Source organism: Odocoileus virginianus, chromosome 17 (genome assembly GCF_023699985.2).
Source record: "Odocoileus virginianus isolate 20LAN1187 ecotype Illinois chromosome 17, Ovbor_1.2, whole genome shotgun sequence".
Taxonomy (NCBI): domain Eukaryota; kingdom Metazoa; phylum Chordata; class Mammalia; order Artiodactyla; family Cervidae; genus Odocoileus; species Odocoileus virginianus.
In genome coordinates this window covers 43106360-43133807 of record NC_069690.1, presented here as the reverse complement: position 1 = coordinate 43133807, position 27448 = coordinate 43106360, and the positions used below count along the sequence as shown (strand labels likewise).

At 39.7% G+C, this 27448-nt stretch overlaps 2 protein-coding genes across 12 annotated transcripts in view; one reads left to right on the top strand and one right to left on the bottom strand.

Moving 5' to 3' along the window:
• CDC27 (cell division cycle 27) overlaps positions 1-17775 on the bottom strand; it is a 51758-nt gene extending 33983 nt beyond the window's left edge. For all 6 annotated transcript variants that reach the window (XM_020883168.2, XM_020883297.2, XM_020883446.2 and 3 more), the window contains exons 1-2: positions 17686-17775; positions 4848-4923 (exon numbers count right to left, since the gene is read on the bottom strand). In XM_020883168.2, coding sequence (XP_020738827.1) covers positions 4848-4923; positions 17686-17712 — 103 coding nt within the window. In that variant the 5' untranslated portion in view covers positions 17713-17775. The remainder of the gene's footprint in view (positions 1-4847; positions 4924-17685) is intronic.
• MYL4 (myosin light chain 4) overlaps positions 17325-27448 on the top strand; it is a 37293-nt gene continuing 27169 nt past the window's right edge. For 2 of the 6 annotated variants that reach the window (XM_070479590.1, XM_070479589.1), the window contains exon 1: positions 17960-18254. Coding sequence is in view for 1 of the 6 variants with exons in the window: in XM_070479588.1 (XP_070335689.1) it covers positions 20805-20883 (79 nt within the window). In the remaining 5 variants the exon portion in view is untranslated. Of the gene's footprint in view, positions 17575-17855; positions 17937-17959; positions 18255-20669; positions 20884-27448 lie in introns of those variants that run through there. The other 4 variants (XM_070479588.1, XM_070479593.1, XM_070479591.1 and 1 more) reach the window with 4 other exon arrangements.

Here is a 27448-nt window from a genome sequence, read left to right as displayed (position 1 = left end):
TTTTTGCTGACTGATTTCAAATGCCTGGGTGCTATACTTCACATACGACGCAAGATTCATTCCACCCTTTTCAGAGTCATTTCTGTTGCTGAACACTTGATCTATATGTACAACTTTAGTATTTTAATACTATTCTGAATTTTTATTTTCCTCATGTGTGTTCAAACCCTAAATTTCAGTACTAACTGGTTTTATACTTGTAGATAATGGGGGTTAATAATATTTTTAAATACTTTGAAAACATGATTGGTGTAAATACACCACAGGTAAGAACGCTAGAGAAAATTTTAAAAAGAAATGGCAATACATATGTAGAAAGCAGACAGCCAGATCATACAGGACTTTGCAAGTTGTGTAAAGATTTAGGGATAAATTTTTATAGCTATTATACATCTCTAAAGGGTTTTACAAAGTAAAGAGAACGGGGTTGATTTGGGAGGGGGGAAATCAGAGCAGCAGGAAACAGTAAACACGGGAAAATTAATAAGAAGGCTTTTCTACTAAGACACAGTGGTATTTCAGAATAGGGTGGGAACATTATGAATCCAGTTTTGAATGAATTGAGTTTGATATATGTGATATTTATATGAAACATCTGATCGATGCAATGAAATAGTTGAGCCTTGGATTTAAAAAGATCATTGGGAAGACCAGAGTCTTAGTTCACAAACACATAATGAAAATGAAAACTATAATGATTAAAAAAAATAGCATTAGGAGTTCCTTGGTGCCTAGTGGTTAGGATTCTGGGATTTCACTGTTGTGGTCTAGGGTTCAATCCCCAGTTAGGGAACTGAGATCCTGCAAGTGGCAATGCATGGCCAATAAATAAATAAAAATAAAAGAATATTTTTAAAAAATAGCATTATCTTTTTCATCATTAACAATTTAACTATGAAAGTAAAAGAATAGGCCAATGGGCCAGATATCCTTTTTGTCCCCCCATATGACAAAGTGACTTGAATTTCTAGCGACGATATATTTATAAAATTTTCCACTAGTAATGGCCTAAAAATGATATAATATGCCATATTTTTAGTAGTATTTGGACAACTTCCTTCAATGATGACCTTAACATAACTGGAAATAATTTTTTTTTTAATGCTGCCATTTGCAGTCACATATTTCTGTGAGTTTGGGCTCTCACTATAATAGCTAAGAGAAGAGAAGAGAATCAGATGCTGAATCTTTTACTCTGATTAAGTTCTCTTCAACTAAGCCAAATTTACAAAAAGCACTGTACTCAATGAATTTCTACACCTGACCCATTAATCATTAAGACAGGTAAAAACCTGGTGAACAATTGTCTTAGTTTCTTCATTTCTAAAATGGTAATAGCAATGTCTTTTTATAGAGCTGTTGAAGACTAAATAAAGAATAAGTTTTAAGTACTCAGAGTACCTAGTATACAGTAAGAAATCCATAAATAGTAACTGCCTAAACTAACATTACCAAATTAAAAAAGAAAGTATAAGTCAGGAAAACATGAGGGCTGCTTAGGTATCAATGAAAATATATGTAAGTAGATTATCCACAATAAACCTTGCTTTTCTTTGCAGAGCTGGGCAATCTGTTGTCTTACCTTCTTTGTAAGGCTCTCACTTTTCTTAATCTTTTCATGTGGACCTAAGACTTCTGTCCCATAGATCTTCCCAACTTTCCTCAGGAACTCCTATCCTTCCCTGAGCACCTGACAGCACTCTCAAAGGGACGCTAATTCCCTCCTGTCCCAAGGTAAGCTTGGTTTCCTCCTTGCTTCTCCCAACTATTTTATTTCCAAATACCATCCTTTGTTCTTTTGTGAAATCCCCTGCTGGTGAGATTCATATCTTTTCCTTTTAACTCTTGGTTACTAAATTCAAGACATTCTGCTTCATTAATAAAAGAATTCTGCACCTCATTTACAGTCCTCCTCTCCTAAGTTATTTCCATACATCTACCAATTCAATTTCATCTGGATTTCTAGTACCTCTCCTAAATCCTCTTATTTATCAATCCCTGTGTTAACTTCCCGTTGTAGTTTACAATTCCTGGCCCACATCTTGTCTATATTCTTTAATATTCTCATCCCTTGTCCTTTTTTGACACATGTCTAGCAAACCCCTAATATTTACCTTCTATGCCTGCAGTTCAGTTACTAAGCACTTTACTTTTACGAAGTAAAATCATATAACTGAGCAGAAAGGTTCCATTACTAGTTCATGCAGACACACAAAAATAAAACTTACCTACAATCATAAAAAAACTTCTGGTAAGTAATCCAATGGGAGGTTACTCAGTAAGTGGGAAAATTGAGTTAAACACTGGGGTAAAAAGAAGGCAGCACTGTTTCTAGTTAAGACAGTTATAGTATAGTAAGATAATAATACTTCCTAAATTAATTCATAGACTTATATGGTTTCAGGAGAGCACTGATCAAAATATTTGTGAAATTTCATGGAGAAGGAAATGGCAACCCACTCCAGCACTCTTGCCTGGAAAATCCCATGGCCAGAGAAGCGTGGTAGGTTACAGTCCATGGGGTTAGTCACAGAATCAGACATGACTGAGTGACTGGGCTTCCCTGGTAGCTCAGAGGTTAAAGCGTCTGACTGCAATGCGGGAGGCCTGGGTTCGAACCCTGGGTTGGGAAGATCCCCTGGAGAAAGAAATGGCAACCCACTCCAGTATTCTTGCCTGGAGAATCCCATGGACGGAGGAGCCTGGCGGGCTACAGTCCACAGGGTCGCAAAGAGTCGGACACAGCTGAGCGACTTCACTTTCACTTTCAGTGACTATATAACATCCAGCTGAAGACTAGCAGGGGGGTACTCCTTCTATCTCCTTTATACTTTAATAAAACTTTATTACATACACACACGCACAAAATTTGTGAAATTTCAGAACATTAATAAAATACACATGTAAAATGAAAGAATTAAAAAAAGGGTATTCCTACCAAAGAATGAAATGAGGGAAAAAATGATGGGACAGGACTTATTAGATGTTAAAAGACAATATAATAAAGGGTTAATAATAAAATAGTATGATATTGAGTTAAAAATAGAAAATCAACTAATGAAAGAGAGGAAAGCTTCTGGGAACAGAGTAGAACATTTAAAAAAAATTTAACACAAAACCACGTAAAATACCACGTGGAAGGGAAAAAAGCATTTAATAAATAACACTGACTAAATTAAGTAATAACACTATGATACATTTTTTAAAACTTTTTAAATTACCAAGAACTATATATTTCTTGAGTTATAGAAAAATGACAATTCTTCCAGCTACTGAAGAAATAGGAGAAAGTTTAAATGATAAAGCTACTAAATAAAATTTAAAAGATTAGATTATAAAAATTAACAGAATTAAGATTAAAAAGCAAATAATCTGGGGGCAAATATGCAATAAACAAAGAGTCCACAGACACAGGAATAAATGTAAAACACTTGAGAAAATACCCAGCATCCTTCAGAATTATAAAAAGGAAGACAAAATACTTCACAAATTTCTAGTAAGCAAAAATACATTATGGTAAATCTGATACTGATAGGGCTGTGAAGGAAGTCTTATACTATTGGTGACACAGTGATTATCACAACTGTCTCTGCTGGCTTATCAACCAGGCAAAAGTAAATTGTTGTAGAACTGCTCACGCATTTTGACTTGTATGGGACTTTCCTACTGCCTCAGTGGGTAAAGAATACACTTCCCAATGCAGGAGACACGGGTTCGATCCCTGGGTCAGGAATATTCCCTGGAGAAGGAAATGGTAACCCACTCCAGTATTCTTGCCTGGAAATCCCATGGACAGAGGAGCCCGACAGGCTATACAGTCCATGGAGTCGCAAAAAGAGTCGGACACGACTTAGCCACTAAATGACACCTACTTTGACTTGTAAATTCTATCCTAGAGTATATGACACAAGGAAAATGACAAAGCTGTACATAATCATCTTAGTATTTTTGCTAACGTGCTAAGTCACTTCAGTCGTGTCTGACTCTTTGAGACCCATGGACTGTAGCCTGCCAGGCTCCACTGTCCATGGGATTCTTCAGGCAAGAGTACTGGAATGGGCTGCCATTTCTTCCTCCAGGGTATCTTCCTGACCCAGGGTTCAGATCCACATCTCTTATGTCTCCTGAGTAGGCAGGCAGGTTCTTTACCACTAGTATCGCCCGGGAAGCATCTTAGGAAGATTATAATAACCAAAGACACAAAAAATACCTCACTAATACCAGCTGAAGTTGAATTTATTACAGTGCCAGAAGGTCGTGCCAAGTGTTTTAAATATATTATTTCATTTTTCAATTCCAAGAGACAATAATTACCTTTATTTTGTAGATGAGAAATCTGAAATACTCAAATGTTAATTAGCTTGCCCAAGGTATACTACAGCATGTTTAAGGGTTAGGGTTTGTACTAAGGCTGAAGGCTCAAAATCCATGCTCTAAACCACAGAATATAGACTCTAAAAAAAAAAAAGAAAAAAATACCTAAAGACTGGAACATGATTAAGTACACCACAGGGTAAAACCCAAAGCAAGTCTACATAGTTACTAAAAGTAGCATATAAAAAGCTACACAGATACTGGGAAAAAATTTTTATGAACTAGTGTCAATCATAAAGATAAAACAAGAGTAATACCCACAGGACTTTCCTGGTGGTCCAGTGGTTAAAACTCTGTGCTTTCAATGCATGGGGCGCAGTTCCATCCCTGGTTGGGGAACTAAGATCCCACACGCCTTGAGGCAGAGCCGAAAGAAAAAAGTGATACCCAGAATCTTGTTACAGTCATAAGAAGTGATGGAATTCCATGTATTTTATTCTTTTATAGTTCTTGGAAAGGAATAGACTACAAACCTTCTGCATACAGTCGCTCTGCTAGGAAAACTGCATCTCTGTAAGCATAGTGGTTTAGTGCTTGCCATATAGCAGCCTGTAAATAGAGGAAAAAGAACATAAATAAACAGTTTCATAGTAACTCTTAGCACAGAGCCTTGCATATAATACTTAAATCAACACATCTAATTTAAGTAATAAAACCTCAATATCCACAATGTAAACTCCATAACCTATTAGATGAGGCTCTTCACAGTATGACTCCTAACATCTGAATTTACTCACTTAATTCTCCATGAACTTTTAGACCTCTGTGTCTTTGTATTTCCTTTTCCTTCACTGGGGAATGTGGGCTCCTTCATCTACCTTCTCTTATAAATTGCACATCCTTGTAGACTCAGCTTTAATAATATCAACTTCATAAAGCTTCTAAACTGGAGGCCACTGTGTGCATGCTAAGTTGCTTCAGTCATGTCCAACTCTGTGCAACTCTATGAACCACAGCTTGCTAGGCTCCTCTCTCCATGAGATTCTTCAGGAAAGAATACCCCTGGAGTGCCATGCCTTCCTCCAGGGGATCTTCTGGATCCAGGAATTGAACCCGCACCCCTTTCATCTCCTTCATTGGCAGGCAGATTCTTTACCACTATTGTAATCTTGGAAGCCCATACAAGGTCATATATGTTGGCTAAGTATATATGAAATAACTATTGCACTGGTAATTCAATTTAGGTTCATTATGGATTTAAAAGGTTTTAATGTCTTTGCATAAAATATCACAGCTTTGTCTATTACCTTAAAATTCTGCAGCAGCCTAGAGATATGGATAAGATATACCATCACTTGCTATTCTGAAATATATCTATTACCATATCCAACCTAATGGTAGTATCTAAAAAAAATTCTTTCTTCCATAGGAAGTCTCTGACAAGCTGTTATTCATTTCCTTGAAGTTAAAAGAATCAGGGGGCAACATTTATATTTTATCAGAAAAATAGAAAAATGTTTACCTACCATGTTCATATTAAGAACAATGTCTATACAAGTCAGTTGTACAATTATTTTAAGAGAAAGGTGAACATGAACATCAGATTAACTTAATTCTGGCAGACAAAAGTGAACAACTATGGTCCAGTCAGCCATTAATCTATTACAGAGAGATGACAAAGCTGTAATATTTTATGCAAAGACTGGCTCTAAATATTTGAGGAGCACAAATACAGAGATTTTAAAAAGTGATTTTGTAAAATCTACACTCTGGTCTCTGTTTCTCCAAAGTAAGTGTTTGTGATTTGTTCCTCATACTGCAGTGAGTTCAAAACAAAAAAAGAAAACAACATCAATATATTAAAGTACGTTTCAATGTTGGGTGAACTTTTGTTTTTAGATGCCAATAAAACTTCTTTGTTTGAAAAAAAAAAATAAATAAAAGGTTTTAATGGTTTGGTTAGTGAATTTAACCATCATTTACAGAAATGTACCTAAAGAAAAGTACCTAGGGTCTTATCCCCTTTTTTCCTAGTCCCAGCCTGTAACTGAATCTTCTTTCCTCTAAACTTGTAGTTTCCTAAGTGGTCTTCGTGCCTACAGGCTGCAATGTAATCCATCCTATCCCAGAAATCTGAGTTTGGACATGAGCTCAAAGTCATGTTCCATGACTCACTAGTTCTGTGTCTTGGGCAGGTGACAATGTGTCCTAAGTCTTGGTTTCTTCATTTTAAATATAAGACTCCAATAAAAGTACACAATGGTTCCCTGCATATACCTAATAACTAGTTGATAAATTTCAGATGCTGCCATCATCATTTTCATGTCTTCATCCCTGATCAAAACTTCCTAATGATTCCTCCTGGATGGTCCCACAGTTTATATAATACACCGCTACAGAATAAAGTACAAACTCCTTAGTAAACCAATCAAATCCCTTTGGGCCTTAATCATCCCTTTTCAGCTGTTGCTCATCTCTCATCAAAGCTGCCTATGGTCTAGAACCAGAAAAGGCATCCATCAGTGCCTAAACATCAGCTGTACTTTCACATTTCAAAGTCCGTTTGGGCTGTCCTTTAACTTCTACCTAGTGAAACGTGTCTTCTTTAAAATTCAGCTTACATGGTATCTTCCTTTCACTGATCTATCCCATGCAATATTAATGACTCCATCCTATGAGGTCCCAGAAAATTCTGTCTCTACTTCAAAAAAATATATCAAGCTGTTTATTAGATTTAGTCATATATATTGTTTGGTAAACTAGGCTGCAACTTCTGTGGGTAAAAGTCAGATTCTATTTTTTCTATAATTCCCTGGTTATCCTACTTAAGTAGTTATTTTCCTAATTATCCTAGATAACTGTCTTTAAACACAGGGAATGCTCAATAAATGCTTGTTGAATAAGTGTTTTAAAACTCTGAATCTAATTTCCACTTACTGACCTACAAACTTTTAGTAACCTAATATGGAGGTAAAATATAAAATATTCCTACTATAATTAAATTTACTAACATGATTAAAACATTACTGTTGGCAATATAAAACAATACAAAGTAACATCTAGTGGTTTCTTCCTTGATACAGGTAAGCATAACATTATAAAGGAATCAAGAATCTGGTAAGGAGATACGGGTCAGTCCAACTGAGCAGTTGGAATACATCAGATTTGGGGGCAATAACATTTTAGTGGAGTGACCTATAAATACCTGAAAGATAACCAGATTTTTCTGGTTAATAGTAGCCTAGATCACGTTATATACAGAGTACATCATGAGAAACTTCGCTGGGCTGGATGAAGGCACAAGCTGGAATCAAGACTGCCAGGATAAATATCAATAACCTCAGTTATGCAGATGACATCACCCTTACAGCAGAAAGCAAAGAAGAAATAAAGAGCCTCTTGATTAAAGTGAAAGAGGAGAGTGAAAAAGTTGGCTTAAAACTCAACGTTCAGAAAACTAAGATCATGGCATCTGGTCCCATCACTTCATGGCAAATAGATGGGGAAACAATGGAAACAGTGAGAGACTTTATTTTTTTGGGCTCCAAAATCGTTGTAGATGGTGACTGCAGCCATGAAATTAAAAGATGCTTGTTCCTTGGAAGAAAAGTTATGACCAACCTAGACAGCATACTAAAAAGAAGAGACATTCCTTTGCCAACAAAGGTCCATCTAGTCAAAGCTATGGTTTTCCCAGTAGTCATGTATGGTTGTGAGAGTTGGACTATAAAGAAAGCTGAGTGCCGAAGAATTGAATGCTTTTGAACTGTGGTGTTGAAGACTCTTGAGAGTCCCCTGGACTGCAAGGAGATCCAACCAGTCCATCCTAAAGGAAATCAGTCCTGAATATTCATTAGAAGGACTAATGCTGAAGCTGAAACTCTAATACTTTGGCCACCTGATGCAAAGAACTGATTCATTTGAAAAGACCCTGATGCTGGGAAAGATTGAAGGTGGAGGAGAAGGGGAAGACAGAGGATGAGATGATTGGATGGCATCACTGACTCAATGGAACACAAGTTTGAGCAAACTCCGGGAGGCCTGGTGTGCTGCAGTCCATGGGGTCTCAAAGAGTCGGATGTGACTGAACTGAACTGAACTGAGATCATGTTTCCATACTAGTTAGATCATTTTCCTTATCATCTTATTCAATATGCCTACCACTTTTTGAAACACAGTATCCATCCATTTGGTAAACATTTATTGATCATTTACTTTGCTACATGATCCTGATTGCAGTAAAAAATAAATAATATAAAAATTTAACCAATTTGAGAAAATCAAGTTCTTTGGGTGAGCTGCACAAAGCCTTAACATTTTGAATTTTCAGGTCTCTACTGACAATGAGAAATTATGAATAAGTCAGGTATTATTCTATAGGCAAGTATCTGGTCATTGTCATCACGCTTTTGTTTTTTTATCAAACAGCTGGGAAGCTGAGCCTTAGAACAAAAATATGTGGCATTAGCAAGGAGTGAACATAATAAGAACAGGTTTTAAACGTACTACAGAATCACTGCTATCTAATTTACTTTTCCTCTATACAACAACACAGCAAAGATAGTTAAAAGGCATTCAAAAAACAACAGTTAAAGATATTTAAATTTAATTTGACTCAATTATTTATTGAATGCTTAATATGATCCCCACACTTCAACCTAAGGCAGATAAAAAAGATTCCTCTGACACTAATCTAGATGACTGACTAAGTCAATTCTCTGAGCTTTAGCTTTAATCGTCTGTAAAATAAGGATAAAAACATTTACCTCTGAGATAAGCTTAGCACAATGCCTGGTTAAATTCTAAACCCTCTAAAGAACTAATCTAGTCTTTTGGTGTTTTACCAGACCATACATGACCTAGAGTTCTGACACTATGCCTACAGGTTATCTTTCAAATACACTCATTTAAATTAGGAAACTGTAATAATAGTGAGAGGAAGAAACTCAATTAACATTTACTTTTAAAGGCAGACCATTTTTTCCTGGATTACTTTAACAGTGTCTTATTTAGCCCCTCTGAATTCTTTTCTATCTTATGATTCATTTTCTCTTCCTATGAGTTTTTCACAAGTCAGATCTGATCTTTACTTAAAATCCTTCAGTGGCTTCTAACTGTTCCTGGCAATAAAAGGCAAGACACCAAACTGGCAGTGTGCTACAGTCTGTACCTACCTCTTCGATTTTCATGTTTTCTCAGTATCATGTTTTCTCATGCTGTCCAGGTTAGCACAATGACCTTCTTTCAGCTTCTCAAACCTGCCACGTTATCCTTCTGCCACAGGTCCTTTATACACAGTTCATTTTGCCTGGCATACTCCCTCCTTTCCTTCAATCTATGCTAATTCTAGTCATCCTTTGGACTTCCTTCTTTTCCAGGGAAGGTTTTTTATAGGACACCCAGATGAGGTTACGCATTCTTATACACTCTGATAACATCAAGTATCTCTCCTTTGCAGTATTTCTCACTGTTGTAATTTTACACATATTTAGGAAAGAATATGAGTAATATCTTCCTCACTATAATATAAACTCTAGAAAGGTAGAGACTACATCTGGTTTTGCTCACTGGATACTCCCAGCATTTGTTATATACTTTTTAAGTAGGTGCTTAACTAATGTATGATGAATGAATAAACAAATGATCTTTGACTTTTTGCTGTCCTCCCATTGCTAGCATTTTACATGTTAAATTTTTCTATATTATTATACATTCAATAGTTAAGAATCTCTGGAAATCTTGAAAGAAACTCTGTGGTACATAGAACTCTGTTTCTAATACAAATAATCACCACCTAAGTACTCCTTTATAAAATATGGGGATTTCCTAAGAACCTACTTAAAGAACACTGCGAGTAGGAAAGAACAGATCCACAATTTGATGTTGGAGACTTGTGTTCAAACTTGTGTGCCAGGACTTCAGCAGCGACACTTTGGGGAATTATTTAACTTTTCTCAGCCTCAATTTTCTCATCTGAAAAGTGGAACTCTATTTTTGGACTTGTGTAGATTAAATGAAATGATACGGTGCTTCTAGTATATTGACAGGCACACATTAGGTACTTAAAAACCTTTTCCCTTTCCAGCTCTTAAGATTAACAAATTCTCCAGATGTAATTGATAGTTTGTATTATATAATGTCTCCCATATATGCCACAACTGTTGATTTTGCAACACATAATCCACAAGAGACCCAAGGATTGATTCACCAGCTCCGTCATCGTCATCGTCATTGCTACTGCTTACCAGGAAAATCTGGCACATAAATACTATTGCCAAAAAGTCCTAGAACTTTTGAGTTTCTTTCTTTTTAAAATTAAAGAAGTGGAAGTATCATATTCAAGAGTTCTATCCATTTCTGATTTAAAATCAAGTTTTGCTCAGAATAAAGTCATTCCTTCATCATCAATTCTTAAGGGGGTCAGAAAAGGATAGTGAAGGCAGCCAATAAAAACTCCCACACATCCCAGAAGTGAAACTTGACACATATAGCCCCCATTACACTCTGCTTAAGCATGTGAGTGACAGTATGTATCTTCTGGGAGAATGCAGTGGGGAATGAACTATTCTCTAAAGCATGACAAATTGGTAGCTGATGACAGGCAGGGCTAAGATTAGCGACTACCCACCCCTCCACCCCCACCCCGTTCATCCCTTCCATTGCTCAACTGCTGGTGTAAGTAAAAGTGAAGTGGCTCAGTCCTGTCCGACTCTTTGCAACCCCATGGACAGTAGCCTATCACGCTTCTCCATCCATGGGATTTTCCAGGCAAGAGTACTGGAGTGGGTTGCCATTTCCTACCTTCCCCTAAAAGAATAACACTCAGCGTATCACTTCAGGTGTTCTACAAATTAAAGCCAGATGGAAGAAAAGCTGCTAAAGGTAATGAAGCCAAACTGAGCAACACGACCACCAAGCCCCCAAAAAAGGTTAAAAGAGAAATTTTGCTGATTAAACTAACGAGTCAGTTCTAGGCCACACTAACTTTTAAAGATGATTAAATCAACACCATGGAAATTAAATGGCAAAGTTCCTTCTCCTTGTTTCTCTTCTTAAATATGAAATATTATTTTAAATATAAACAAACCTCTGTAAATTGTACAACTAACTCAGACACAAATATGACCACCTAGATTGTGTCATTCTTGTTTTTTTCAAAAAAGAAAATAGGTGTCTTCTTTTCGACCATTAAAAAAATGGACAACATCAGAAGGTATGAAGAAAAAAAAATCACTTTGGAATTTTCCTACTATACATTACAATGTAATTTCTTGAACTCTAATTTACTTCAGGTCTACATCAATGGTTCTGTCTGGGCAATTTTGTCCCACAAAGGACATGTAGTAACGTCTAGCGGGCATTCTGTTTGTCACAAATGGAGTGGGCATATAGCAGGTAGACGGCAAGGACACTGCAAAACACAGGACAGTATCCCCACTACCAAAAATTAGCTTGCTGAAAACATCAGTAGTGCCAAGATTGATAAACCCTGATGTCCACTACTGTGTAACTTACTGGCCTGTATGTCTCCCTAAATCTTGTCTTGTCCCACCTTCCCAATAGCACCAGATTAATTTTTTCCCAAGCAGTGCTTTCATTACAGTTTTGCAGCCTGATTCTACCTGGCTAGCAAAACCTTATCTTTTCTGTTCTCAATTCCCATTCTAGACAAGGCTATAATTTTTATTGTTTTCTTGTTCCTGAGCACCATTCTCAACTTTGGGCTTTTGCTCATGCCATTCTGTGCCAAGCACATTCTCCTCTACCAATTCAAACCCTTTTTATTTTCTAAAGCTTTAAGTTCTACTCCTTCCAGAAACCTTTTCCATCTTTCCAGTCCACAAGGATCTCTCTTTACTGAATTTATTATTATCTGTGCAAACAAATACATACTGACTTGTAACATTATTCAGTTGCTCCCATTAAGCATATTTATCTTCCCAAAAAGACTGGACCCCTCAAAAGATGAGAAGTTATATATCTACATTTCTACTGGTTGGTTTCACAAATATCTTAATTTTTTCACAACATAATTCCTAATGGCCCTCCTTCAAATTTATTTTCCCTGAAAAGAATTCTCCATTTATTAAACATTACCCCCAAAATGAAATCTAGGTAGCTGTTCTTGATTCCCTCACAAATGATCAATTTCCATGATGCATTGATTCTACCTCCAAAATATCTCTTGAACTTATCTACCACTTTCCTATTCCACTGCTACCACTTTAATATAGGTTACCAATCCCAAAGAAAGGAAATGCCAAAGAATGCTCAAACTACTGCACAATTACACTCATCTCACACGCTAGTAAAGTAATGCTCAAAATTCTCCAAGCCAGGCTTCAGCAATACATAAACCGTGAAATTCCAGATGTTCAAGCTGGTTTTAGAAAAGGCAGAGGAGCCAGAGATCAAATTGCAAACATCCTCTGGATCATCGAAAAAGCAAGAGAGTTCCATAAAAACATCTATTTCTGATATCTATTTATTGACTATGCCAAAGCCTTTGACTGTGTGGATCACAATAAACTGTAGAAAATTCTGAAAGAGATGGGAATACCGGACCACCTGACCTGCCTTTTGAAAAACCTGTATGCAGGTCAGGAAGCAGCAGTTAGAACTGGACATGGAACAACAGACTGGTTCCAAATCGGGAAAGGAGTATGTCAAGGCTGTATATTGTCACCCTGCTTATTTAACTTATATGCAGAGTATATCATGAGAAACTCTGGGCTGGAGGAAGCACAAGCTGGAATCAAGATTGCCGGGAGAAATATCAATAACCTCAGATATGCAGATGATACCACCCTATGGCAGAAAATGAAGAACCACTAAAGGGCCTCTTGATGAAAGTGAAAGAGGAGAGTGAAAAAGTTGGCTTAAAGCTCAACGTTCAGAAAACTAAGATCATGGCATGTGGTCCCATCACTTTATGGGAAATGGATGGGGAAACAGTGACAGACTTTATTTTTTTAAGCTCCAAAATCACTGCAGATGGTGACTGTAGCCATAAAATTAAAAGACGCTTACTCCTTGGAAGGAAAGTTATAACCAACCTAGACAGCATATTAAAAAGCAGAGACATTATTTTGCCGACAAAGGTCCGTCTAGTCAAGGCTATGGTTTTTCCAGTGGTCATGTATGGATGTGAGAGTTGGACTATAAAGAAAGCAGAGCACTGAAGAATTGATGCTTTTGAACTGTGGTGTTAGAGAAGACTCTTGAGAGTCCCTTGGACTGCAAGGAGATACAACCAGTCCATCCTAAAGGAGATCAGTCCTGGGTGTTCATTGGAGGGTCTGATGTTGAAGCTGAAACTCCAATACTTTGGTCACCCGATGCAAAGAGCTGACTCATTTGAAAAGATCCTGATGCTGGGAAAGATTGAGGGTAGGAGGAGAAGGGGACAACAGAGGATGAGATGGTTGGATGGCATCACCGACTCAATGGACATGAGTTCGGGTGGTCTCCGGGAGTTGGTGTTGGACAGGGAGGCATGGCGTGCTGCAGTTCATGGGGTCGCAGAGTCGGACACAACTGAGCGACTGAACTGAACCGTCATCTTAAGACTTTTTATTCTTGCCTCCTTCTTCCCTGAACTTTCACATACAGTAGCCAGAGATCTTAATATCTATATCAGATTATGTCAACCCCCAGCTGAAAATTCATCAGTGATTCCCCATTACACTTAGAATGAAAAATGAACTCCTTACAATGGCCTTATATTACTATGCAACTCCAGCCACACTGGCCGCCTTTCAGGTCTTCCAATGCCAAGTTGTGCTATGTCTCAGGGACTTTACACATGCTGTTTTCTCTATTTGTAATTCTCTTCAAATTATTTCTGTCTCAAACTTTGAACTCAGCTACAATGTTATTTGCTCAAAAGGAACTTTCCTAACATCCTTTTTAGAGAAGGTTTTAGAATGTCTTTTATCTGTGCCTGACACATAGCAGGTGCATAACATTCTTTCCAATTTGATTATTTCACTGAGGCTGCTTCTGAACTTTGATGGTCCAACTGCAAACCTGACTGAAGTCAGGACGCCCTTATTAGGTTTCTCTCTAACACCCTACTTATAGTACTCTTCTTATCACAATTTATAATTATTAATTTGTGATTATTTGTCTCATGCTTTCTCTCTATATAAGCACAAAGGCTGTATCAGAGCACTAGTCCATAAAGGAATTATCACATATTTGTAATGATCTCCTTCTCTATCTCCCCACTTCAAAGCACATCCTCTCAGTTCAGGTACTATGCAGCACTGTCTTCAAAATACTTTATTGTACCTAAATATAGGAATCTGTTTTCTAAAAGGAAATTTCATAAACAAATGTATTTCAGCTAACCTGAATACATTTTTTGAATGAAGACCAAATAGTCAAATGCTATTGATTTATCAATTTAGCTACATATATATGTGTGTATATATATATACATTTTTACAGTGATAAAATATATTTAGGAATTTCTTTTTTTTCTGCTCTACTGAATAGAACAGTTTATTAAAAAGCCTTTTTTTGGGAGAGGGGTAACCATCTAACACAGTTTTCCTGCACACACCATCTTCAGTTCTAAGCTATCTGGAAACTGCGCCCTTTGAACCTGAGTTAGATGCCGTCCCTGTACTTCTTATCCCGAGCCAAAGGTATTCCTTTACTGCTGCTGCTAAGTCGCTCAGTCGTCTCTGACTCTTCGCGACCCCATGGACTACAACCTACCAGGCTCCTCTGTCCATGGGATTTCCAGGCAAGAGCACTGGAGTGGGTTGCCACTGCCTTCTCCGCCTTCACTATCTAATGATCTCTAAAACAATATTATGTGTAAAAGCAACCAGTTACTATATTGCTTATTAAGATGATTTTTCCAAGGCTTTTTGGGTTTTTTTTACAACTTCATTCAACATTTCTGTGATGTCTTACCCCCTAGGAATAATGGATAAATCTATATAAAATTGATTTTTTAAAAAATAAATTTCATCAGGTAGATTTTATACACATCCAAATTAGCACTGATTCAAGTCACTTAGGCTAGTGATTATTCTTCCCCAAATAGTTATTTTAAAAATTAAATAAATAACAGAATTTCTGCCTCATAATAGGAGAGATTTTTGAAGACTCAAATAATACTTTTTTATAAAAGATAATTTGGAGGAAGTGCTTATATTTAGGCTTACATGGTATATCAAACTGGGTATCCCATGTTAAAGCTTTAAAAACAGAAAAAGCAAAAATCAGTTGCTCATCTTTTCTCTCAACTTTTTTCTATGCCTAATAACACTTCAAACCCTGAGACAACCCTCAAGAGGACACACCTTTCCAACTTACTCTCATTCCTTTACAAATACAAGCAATCACTTATTATAGTTTAAATAGCCAAAGTTGCTTGTTCTCCTACTGCTATAGATCCCTTCTTGAATGGCTTCTTATACTAAAAATTAAAACCAAAATTCTCACCTAATTATATTCTAAAACTTGTTACCACTGTCAGTGGGTTGTGTGGGGAGCAAACAAATTTGACTCTTGAGCCTTAAAAATATCTAAATGCATTAATGCCAAGAGTACCGAAGAGTACTTCAATGAAAAACAGAAAACTTGATGCGTTTATCACACAAGAAATATCTTTACCAAGGAATTGGCTACATATTTCTCTCCATGCTTTTATGCAAATTAGGTGGCCCTGGTGATAAAGAACCCGCCTGTCAATGCAGGAGATGTAAGAGACACAGGTTTGATCCCTGGGTCGGGAAGATCCCCTGGAGGAAGGCAAAGCAACCCACTCCAGTGTTCCTTGCCTGGAGAATCCCATGGACCAGAGGAGCCTGGCAGGCTACAGTCTACAGGATCGCAGAGAGTCAGACACGATTGAAGTGACCTGGCACGGATGCATAGGCTATCCATAAAACTAGTTTATCATCTTAGAAGCCATATCTATAAGCCAAATGTATCATTAATTGTTAAGACAAAATAACAAAAATATGAAACAAATTAAACAACTTGAGTAATCTGCTTATACATTTTAGAAGGTATAGATAGCAACTTCTAATTTCACATTAGGTCTCAAAAAAAACACAAACATTAAAAAGGGATTCTTTACTAGTAAATTTGGATGGAAAGAAACAGCTTTGACAGCACCAGTATAATGTACAAACAGAATTGTGTGTACAATTCTGTACAGAAGACAGAATCCCACATTACACTAATTAAAAAATTAATAGCTGCTATATGTAAACAGCTAGAGAAAGAGCCAACTAGGAGAAATTGGTATTTCATCCTGTGATGAAAAAAATTAAAGAAATATGGAAGGAGTGATGTATTAAAATATTTTACTATTTGATATCACAAGTCTTTAGGAGCAATATGAAGCAATTTCTAAAATCGGTTTGCTTTCAAAATACAGTGCATGACTCAGTGACAGCAGTTGATAGAGGTCAACTCTTCTAATCAAGTCAAAGAATCATATGATAGTGTAAAAAGTCTTCCAGACCTGGTCCATCACCAAGGGACAAAAGATTTAGTTTCTTCAGATGGCAGGAGGGGGAAATGACTTGGCACCGTATCACACCCTTAAAATCCAATAGGGTTTCTTCCATGCCAACAGAGCACTGTGCGTCAAAGCAAACCTTGGTGTAGTATGGATGGAAAAACCATGATTTGTCTTCCATTTCCTGAACGCCTTATAAACATGCACAGTAAAACACTCCTGATCCCCATCACAGGTCATGGAAAAAAACCAATTTGGTGTTTCCACCCCCTCCCCGTGTATAGGTGCTTGCGCCTCTACACTGGGCCTTGGGGTTCTCTTTGCAGATCATTGTCCGGAGGTAAACTGAGTGAGGGAGAAAAAGCAACGTGGGCTAGGCAGTTTGTCACCAAAAAAGAAATTAGTATTAAAAACACCGATCCTACCCTCCCTCCACTTTTCTCCTAGAAAACAAAAACAAAACCAACACTCTCCCCGCAAACTTGCCCCACCATTACGAAGATCACACAGGCGCTGATCAAATGTGCGTCCCAACCATCCTTGGGCAAGAGAACACCTGGGGCGAGTTTTCGGCCTCTCATCGCTCACCCCGGCCCTGGCCCAGCCCCTGGGCTGACAGGAGGGGCTCGCCCGACATTGGCCCGGAGGGAAAAGGAGGGATTATCGCCGAACTCCGCTCACACCCGGGAAAGAAGTAACACAGGGCTACAGGGAACGCGGCTGAGGGGCAAGGCCTCGGAACTGACGAGAAGACAGGCAGGAGCCGGCGTGAGGTGAGGCGGGAGAAGCAACCGGGCCTAGGCCGCACCAGGCCGCGAAGTGGCCATACGCCGCTTCCCGACCAAGGCTGCGAGCCAAGCCTCAGGGAAGAGGGTTACCATTACCTGGACGGGTTCCTGCAGCACCGTCATCCTGGAGGTTCAGGCCCACTTTCTGCAGTGCCTCAGGCCCCCCCCGTAGCGACTCCGGCCCGGCCAGCCCCGGCTCATTTAAACTCACCAGCGACCGTTACCGGGGGATGGGGGAGGCCGAGCGAGAGCCGAGTACCTCCGAGCGGGACACGGAAAAACCCGAAGTGGAGAGACGCGCGCGGGAGCCAGACGGAAAGACCCGAAGGAGACCGGAAATACCCGAGGTGAGTCGGCGGAGGAGAACACCGTTGCCGGAAGTTGTCGAGGAGTACCGGAGACGACCGAGCGTGATCCAAAGCGTATGTTCCTCTTCTCGGCCACGCCTTCACTCACGCACGCCACGCCCCGTCGGCCCTTAGGCAGGGTCACGCCCAATCAGTAACCAATAGGCTGGGCGTGGCGTGCGGGAGTCGGCCAGCAGCGTTACGTGGCCGGGCTTCAATCTTGATTCGCGATTCAAGCTTGCTGGATTAATTGGTGCGCGGTGGATTAAGCAGAGGTTTAAACTCAAGAGTTTGGAGCTGATTTTAATCAATCAAGAGGTATCTGTCTGTTAAGTTTAGGTCGTTTATCCATTCCTGAACTCTTATTCATGGCTCAAAGGAAAATAGGAAATAGGAAAGACTGCCACTATTTAAGGATTGAATTTGACCCCTGTCCTCAAATTACGGTCTGTTTAACGGAAAAGTAACGTAACAAAGAATGTTATGTTATGTGATGCCCATTATAAAGTGATGTAAAAATCCAGAAGAAAGGAAAGGGAAATTAATTAGCATTAAGATGAGAAAGTCTCTCAGAGAGAGACTTTATTTTGGGGGGCTCCAAAATCACTGCAGATGGTGATTGCAGCCATGAAATGAAAAGATGCTTGCTCCTTGGAAGAAAAACTATGACCAACCTAGACAGCATATTGAAAAGCAGAGACATTACTTTGCCAACAAAGGTCCATCTTGTCAAAGCTATGGTTTTTCCAGTAGTCATGTATGGATGTGAGAGTTGGACCACAAAGAGAGTTGAGCCCTGAAGAATTGATGCTTTTGAACAGTGCTGTTGGGAGAAGACTACTGAGAGTCCCTTAGACTGCAAGGAAATCTAACCAGTCAATTCTAAAGGAAATCAGTCCTGAATATTCATTGGAAGCACTGATGCTAAAGCTGAAACTCCAGTACTTTGGCCACCTGATTCGAAGAACTGACTCATTTGAAAAGACCCTGATGCTGGGAAAGATTGAAGGCTGGAGGAGAAGGGGACGACAGAGGATGAGATGGTTGGATGGCATCACTGACTCAATGGACATGAGTTTGAGCAAGCTCCAGGAGTTGATGAACAGGGAGGCCTGGTGTGCTGCAGTCCACGGAGTCACAAAGAGTCGAAGAGGACTGAGGAATTGAACTGAAGATGAGAAAAGTTTCAGATGTAAGCCAGATTTTGAAAGATAGGTAGAATTAGAAGAAAAGAAGGGAGAAAGTGAAAGGGAGCAGAATGAGATCAATCTGGTAAGAGATTCAACATTAACTGCTGCTGCTAAGTCGCTTCAGTTGTGTCCGACTCTGCGACCCCATAGACAGCAGCCCACCAGGCTCTGCCATCCCTGGGATTCTCCAGGCAAGAACAATGGAGTGGGTTGCCATTTCCTTCTCCAGTGCATGAAAGTGAAAAGTGAAAGTGAAGTGATTATTTAGGTGGCCAGATCATGGAAAATCTCAGAAATAGGGCAGAAATGTTTATTCTTGATTAGGAGAGGCATTGTGATGTATTGGGAAATCAGGAGGTTGGATTTCAATTTTATCTCTGGCACTATTAGCTTTAGGTCCTTAGGCAAGTCACAACCTCACTGAACTTGTATTTCTTTAGTTTAAAGACAACCATTAAGAGGACGAAATGCATTAATATATGTGACTGTCTAACACATATAGGAGGCTCTCAAATTTCCTTCCTATTACCTCTCCCCCTAAAGTGTGTGAACAGGGAACTATTAAGATTTTAGTTTTTGGTAGATGAGAAAAACAGTCTTTGCAGTATTTTTAAAATTGAAATATAGTTGATTGACAACATTGTGTTATTTTCAGGTGTATAGCAAAGTGATTCAGATATTTTTTTCAGATTAATTTTCCACTATAGGTTATGCAAGATATTTTTATAGTGCCATGTGCTATATGGTAAATCCTAGTTGCTAATCTATTTCATGTATAGTAGTTTGTATCTGTTAACCTCATGTTCTTAGTTTATCTTTCTTTCCCTCCCTTTTCCCTTCCGTATCCATAAGGTTGAAGAAAACACTTTTTGAAGGTTGACTTCCTAATCAGGGCATTTCTAGGCTAGATGTGGGACTTCTGTTTTAAAAATATGGCAAAGACTGTTTTTCTCAATAGTATATTCCATTTGTGTGGATATTTCTCTTTCTGGTTCTAACATTTTATGTAGATGAAATCAGTTCAGAATGGGTCACTCCACCTTCCTTTGGGTGGTGTTGTGGGGGGCGGGGGGATGGATGTTTTGTTTTGTTGATAGAGCTATGACCTTACTGGTGGCCATCCATAGTCACTGCCTATGTACTCGTAGCCCCAGAAAGGGTACGGTGAGCTTATGCTGCCCTGTGGCTTGTTCTGTTAGCAGGGTTGGGCTGGGTGAATTAGGGGGGGAATAGTGTCCAGTGTGGTAGTCACTAGCTAAACTTTAGTTAGAATCAAGTGAAATTTAAAATGAAGCTCTTCAGATGCTCTAGGCCCATTCCAAGGACTCAGTAGAGACATGTAGCTAGTGATTCCCATACTGGATAGCACAGGTACAGATTTATTACCGTCACTGGCTTGATGAGGACTGTAAGATCCACGATAGCTTCGCTCACATCTTGGGTGCCTTGGAGCTGGTTGTTGGCTGAGCCCCTTATTTCTCTTCCACCTGACTTCACATCAGTCAGTTGTCTGACCCTAACTTCTTGACTTGGCACCTGGCAGCCAAGAAGACAAAGACAGAAGCTGTGAGGCCCCTTAGGGCCAGGTCTGTAAGTCAAGCTCCGTCACTTCTAGTTGGTCAAATTAAGACACAGAGACCGCTGGATTCAACTGGAGGAGAAATGAGTCTGCTTCTAGATGGGAAGAGTGGAAAAGCAACACTGCAAAAGGCATGTGCCGTGGGAAGGATTGATCATCTTTGAAAACACTCTACCAGGTTTGAGATGCCAGATGAGAGAATCTGGTGGGGGGAATGGAAAGAAAGTGTGTGTGTGTGGGGGGTAATTACTCCTAAAATGTGACACAATATTACTTTTAAAATGTGATGCGTTAACTGACCACAGCACTCCAGATTTATTCCAATGAATTCAGAATGCAATAGGACTCATGCTTTTATTATCTGGATGACTTCTATTATGGTGGGCTAAAGTTTTACTTATATAACTGATCCTGCTAAGCTTTTGGTCATTTTACACACACACACACCACTTTTTCACACAACAGGCTTCCAAGTCATGTACCTGGGCATTTGATTCTTGTAAATTTCAATGTAGAAACTTACAACACAGGATATATAAAGATGATTTTTGTGTGTGTGAAAATGTGTGTCTAGACTCAGCATTTAGAGATTCTGTGATGTTTGGCATGCTGGCTTTTAAGCTTAGAATTTGCCTAAAGTCCCACCTCGCCCCCCCCCCCCCCCCCAATACCCTTTTTTTCTTTTTTCTGAAAAAGAGCATCTCTTTTCTGACCGTTGTTCATGGGCTAACACATCTGTTGCAGTTTTGTGGTCATTTAGAGCAAGACCACATTGTTTGAAGTTGTGCTTCGATGGACTCTTTTAGAGCATTTTTACTTCCTTTTCTATTCCTCATTGACCTACTTAAACACACCATCCAGCAACTACTTGGGCATCCTGCCGTCACCAATCCACATATATTTAGCTGGCAAGTGGACTTAGATTACAGTAAGCATTATTCCAAACATGATATTTTTTCCTTTATCTTAGCCTTCCTCTTGTTCTGTTTCATGTTCAATCAGATTGGAGGTCAGGGTTTAGGGAACTATTCAAGAAGCTAGATATGGTACCACAGACAAGGTACAGGCCCACTGAGATAACCCAGAGAAAGCTCACTCTTCTCAACTCCTTGAGTTCTCCTTATCTGTACCCTTCTTTTGTCCCTGTTGACGCTGCCTCTTATCCTCTTTATATTACCTACTCTGAGGCTCTGCCCCTCTCTCCCCACCCAAGTCATCAAATCAACTCCTTGAGACTTCCCTGGTGGTCCAGGGGTTCAACTCCGAGCTCCCAATGTAGGGGGCCCTGGCTTGATCCCTGGGCAGGGTATTAGATCCCACATGCTGCATCTAAGACCCAGCACAACTAAATAAATACATGATAAAAAAAATATTTTTTAAAAAACAATACATACCATGTTAGTATTGCATTAAAAAAATCATCCCTTTACTTTGGCATCTCTGATGACAGTTTCCTGGTTTTCTTTCTACTGCTCTGTTTCTTATCAGTTTCCTTGACAGAACTTCTAATATCAGAATGCTTCATGGGGTCAGTTCTAGGCCTTCTCACTCTATATATTCTTCCAAGGTGAACTTATTCTCATGGTTTCATTTTTTTAATTGAAAATTGTTCCATAATCTCCGTCTCTAGCCAGGCTCTTCTTAGAACTCCAGGCCTAAATGCCTAGCTGTCAGCTGGATATCTCTCTCTGGGTGTCTCACAGGTACTTTGTTCAGAATGGAACTCCTCACTCTTCTATTTGAATTATTATCTGTCCCAGTTTCTCCATTGCCCAAACCTGAAACCACTCTTTAATAACCCTAATGTCTGGTCTCAAAGCCCTGCTGATTTTACCTCCTAAATGTACTTTATTTTTATTTTTTTCTAAATGTACTTTAATGTTTCTTCTGCCTCAGGTCTCACCTCCCTCCAAAAACAAGTATAATCGTGTCAGGACTCCTCCCCATGCTTCTCCACTGTTGACCTAAAACAAATAGACTGCCAGTTATTGCTTCAGCATAAAAATGGGTTTATTTGGGACAGCGAAGAAGTGCAGGGTCTGCAACCATGGTGAGCCACGTGCAAGTCACCAGCAAACAAATGGAGAAGGAGAACTCTTTTATGGCAGGGAAAAGGAAATTGGGAGGGCTATAATAAATAAAAAAAGTCTATGACTCCTCTTTGGCTGAGTTATATCAGTCTCTCATTGAGTGAGCTCCTTCAGGAAAGGAGAGGAAGTCTTCTTCTTCTATTGGACTCTCTTATTGTCTGGGGATGTGAGAGCTCCCTCTTCTGGTCTCCCAACTCTATTTTAGTTGAAGTTTCTGTTGATTAACTTCTTTTTTTTTTAAACATTTATTTGTCTGCACCAGATCTTAGTTGAGGCACATGGGGTCTTTGATCTTTGTTGGGGCATGGGGGATCTTAACTCTCTTTTTTTTCTTTTTATTTATTTTTCATTGAAAGATAACTATGATATTGTGTTGATTTCTGCCATACATCAACGTGGATCAGCCCTGTTGGTATACACACGTAGGTATATATACATATGTTCCCTCGCTCATGGGCTTCCCTCCCACCTCCCAGCCCATCCCACACCTCTAGGTTGTCACAGAGCCCTGGTTTGAGTTCCCTAAGCCATACAGCAAATTCCTACTGGTTGTCTATTTTACGTATGTTAGTGTATGTTTCCAGAGGCATGTGAACTCTTAGCTGCGGCATTTAGGATCTAGTTCCATGACCAGGGGATCGAACCTGCATCCCTAACATTGGGAGGAGAAGTCTCAGCCACTGGAACACCAGGGAAGTCCCCTGAATAACTTTTTACATGCCCCAATTCAGGATTTCCCATTGTTCTCAGGATATAGTCCAAAACCTTTTAACTAGTCTCAACAGGGCCATCCAAGGTCTAGTCTCTGCTTCCTTATTCAGCCTTATCTCACTTGTTTCCCTCTTATACTATATATTCCAGTGAAGGAGATCAGAAAATGCCACTTTGGCATGAAGATTATTCTGAACTGAAAGCAAGGCAACAAATATAGATATTTTTGCCCACCCACCCCCATCTGCCTAAAAGCAGACAAAATTCTCCTTTGTGAGGGTGTTTCCTCTCCCCTCTCTGATAAAAGAAAGAGGAAAGCAACCATTATCACTGGAAACAGAGCTGGCACTGAGTTGGTTCTGCACCAAAAAATCTTATTAAAATGACCTTTATCTTCCATTAGTTTCCCCATATATTACCTTTCCATAATATACCACTCCTGGAAGCCCAAACACTATGTCTTGTTACTTCTCCACAAATGTGGAGAATCTTCTATGCTAAGATGATAGGTAAGTCTCAGGTTCTAACCACCTCTTTAAGTTATTTATCACTGAATTCTCCTGTGTGTATGCACGTTGCATGTGTAAATAAAATCTTGTTTTTAAAATTCTGGTAATCTGTCGTTTGTCAGTTTAATTTGCAGGCCTCAAAGACTGAACTTATGAGGATAGAGGGAAAAGTCCCTGCCCCCCCCACCCCCACTAGCTACATGGAACTTCTTAACCCACTTTCTTGTCCCAGAGACATTGTATATGTGTCCTGTCCCTGTCCAGATACCCTAGTTCAACTCTTCACTTGACTAGCTCTACCCATCCTCCAAATTTCACTTCTTTAGTTTTTTTCTGACCTATTGGAATACAGGGGTAGTTTGGCTATCCCTGCTTTTCCTTGGGTGCTAATGTACTTGTCATTACTGTTAGCACCCTTTACTGTGATAACTTGTTTAATTGTCCTCTTCCTATCGAACCCATAAGCTTCATAAGGAAAGAAGCCCTGTTTGCCTGTTCCAGGATGTATTCTCCACACTTAGTATAGTATCAGGTACAGGCAAACCTTGGAGACATTGTGAGTTCTAATCCAAACCATCACAATAAAGCAAATATCAGAACAAAGCAAGTCACATGAATTTTTAGGGTTCCCAGTACATATAAAAGTTATAGTATACTATAGACTATTAAATCTGAAATAGTATTATGTTTAAAAATGTACATACCTTAGTTTAAAAATACTTCAGCAAGTAATAGTAGTAACAGCAAAGATCACGGGTCACAGATCACCATGTCTGTGTGTACTAAGTTGCTTCAGTCATGCCTGACTCTTTGCAACCCCGTCGGGGTCCAGCCCCAGCAGGATCCAGGGGAACCCTCAGGATGAACGGCATCGGTGAATGAGAGAGAGAGTGAGACAAAGCTTGGGGCTAAGTCTGAAGTTTATTTTTGCATAGCTCCTTTATACCCTTAACAACATCTCTGGGGGAAGTGCACATTGCTTACACACAGGGCATCTCAAAACATTACAGCAGCTTGACCTTCAACAAAAACAGGATGTCACCCACATACTTTTCTTTCACAAGAGTCTTTCTTATCATTTGGCCTTCAGGCCTGCTAACATTTTATGGCTTGCACCTGGTGTGACTTAAGCAACTTCAGTAGCAACCCTGTTTTTCTTATAATTAATCTATTTTCTTTCTAATAAGCGTCATCTCTATGCGAACTAGATAGGATTACATTTTTACAGAACAGAAATGCGAAGGACTGCAGAAACAGCGGATATGGCACAAAACAGGCTCTTAGTCTAAAAGTTAACTACCTGCAAGAAGTCGCCAGCTAATCTCTATCTAAAGTATTTTTTATTAGGCACATTTGTGGCTATCATATTTGTGGAGCTTTTCTCACCCCGTGAAGCGGCCTATACTTAATAGTTTCTTTTGTTAGCGTATTGTGTTTAGGATGTTTAGAACAATCATGAGCATTTTGTGCAATGAGAGCACACATTAATCAAACAAGCCAGAATGCCAGCTAAAGGGTTTGAACTGAAGCATTTCCTTCACCCCTGGCCCCTTCATAGGGTACCAGCGTCCAGGAGATTTATTAGGGTTTTAAGTTGGTCCTCATTCAGTGAAAGAGGAGCAGGAGAGCTCTCCGCAGGCAACACAAGAATCCACAGCAGGGCGAACAAGACCAACAGCAGAAAAGGAGGGAGGACACAGGGTGGGGTGGAGGCCGAGGCCAACCTGGAGGCTCCCTTATCCTAGACGGCCTTGACGGTCAGGTTTTTTCCTCGTGACCTTGTCATGGATGGGATCCCAGACGGCCTTGCCTGCCCGGTATTTTCTTCATGACCTCGTCACGGGCGGGACCTCCCATAACGACTCCCGGCACAACCCTATAGACTGTAGCCCGCCAGGCTCCTCTGTCCATGGGATTCTCCAGGCAAGAATACTGGAGTGGGTTGCATGCCCTCCTCCAGGGGATCTTCCAGACCCAGGGATTGAACCCACATCTCTCACATTGGCAGGGAGATTCTTCACCAGTAGTGCCACCTGGGAAGCCCCCAGATAGATCACCATAACAAGTATATTAATAATGAAAAATTTCAACTATTGTGAGAATTACCAGAAATGTGACATAAAATGAGCAAATGCTGTTGCAAAAATGATTTTCTTGACGCAGGGTTGCCACGAAGTTTCAATTAGATTTTCCTGATGCAGGGTTGCCAGGAAGTTTCAATTAGTAGAAAACACAATATCTGTGAAGTGTAACAAAGCAAAGTGCAATAAAATGAAGTATGTCTGTGTTGTTGTTTAGTCTCTTAGTCATGTCCAACTCTTTTTTGACCCCATGGACTGGAGCTTGCCAGGCTCCTCTGTCCATAGAATTTTCCAGGCAAGAATACTGGAGTACTCCAGGGGATCTTCCCAACTCAAGGATCGAATCCAAATCTTACTCATTGGCAGGCGGATTCTTTACCACCGGGAAAGCCCGGTATGCCTGCAGAAGATGGGTATTCATTTTTTTATTTGTTTAGTGAATAAGTAGAATAAACTCATTCTGTTCATATTATTAATTTTTGTTTATTGAGTGGTGTTATGTATAGAATGTTTCCCCCACTCCCACCCAATTCATATGTTGAAGCCCTAACACCCGGTGTGGCTGTGTTTGCAGAGGAGACATCTAAGGTTAATGAGCTCATAAAAGTGGGGTCCTCATCTGATAGGATTAGTGTCCTTTTAAGAAGAGACACCCAAGAGCTCACTCTCTTTTCTCTGCCATCCTCCCCGTGTATGTTCATGCACCGTGGAAAGGTCCTATGAGGACATAGGGAGAAGGCAGCCATCTGCGAAGTTAGGAAGAGAGCTCTTACCAGAAACCAGATTTGTTAGCACTTTAATAATCTATAGATATGTATACCTATATATATATTTGGCTGCATTGGGGTCTCAGTTTTGGCATGCAGGATCTTCATTGCATCACATGGGATATTTCGTTGCCATGCACAGACTGTCTAGTTCTGGTACAGGCTCTGGAGCACGTGGGCTCAGTAATTTCCTAGGCTTTAGTTGCTCTGGTAGCTCAGACGGTAAAGCATCTGCCTGCAATGCAGGAGACCTGGGTTCGATCCCCGTGTCGGGAAGATCCCCTGGAGAAGGAAGTGGCAATCCAGTCCAGTACTCTTGCCTGGAAAATTCCATGGACGGAGGAGCCTGGTAGGCTACAGTCCGTGGGGTCGGAAGGAGTCGGACACGACTGAGCAACTTCACTTTCTTTCTTTCTATAGTTCCTTTTGGAGAAGGAAATGGCAACCCACTCCAGTGTTCTTGCCTGGAGAATCCCATGGACAGAGGGGCCTGGTGGGCTGCAGTCTATGGGGTTGCAAGGAGTCGGATATGACTAAGCAACCAACACACACACACACACACGTGGAATAACTGATCGTTTCAAG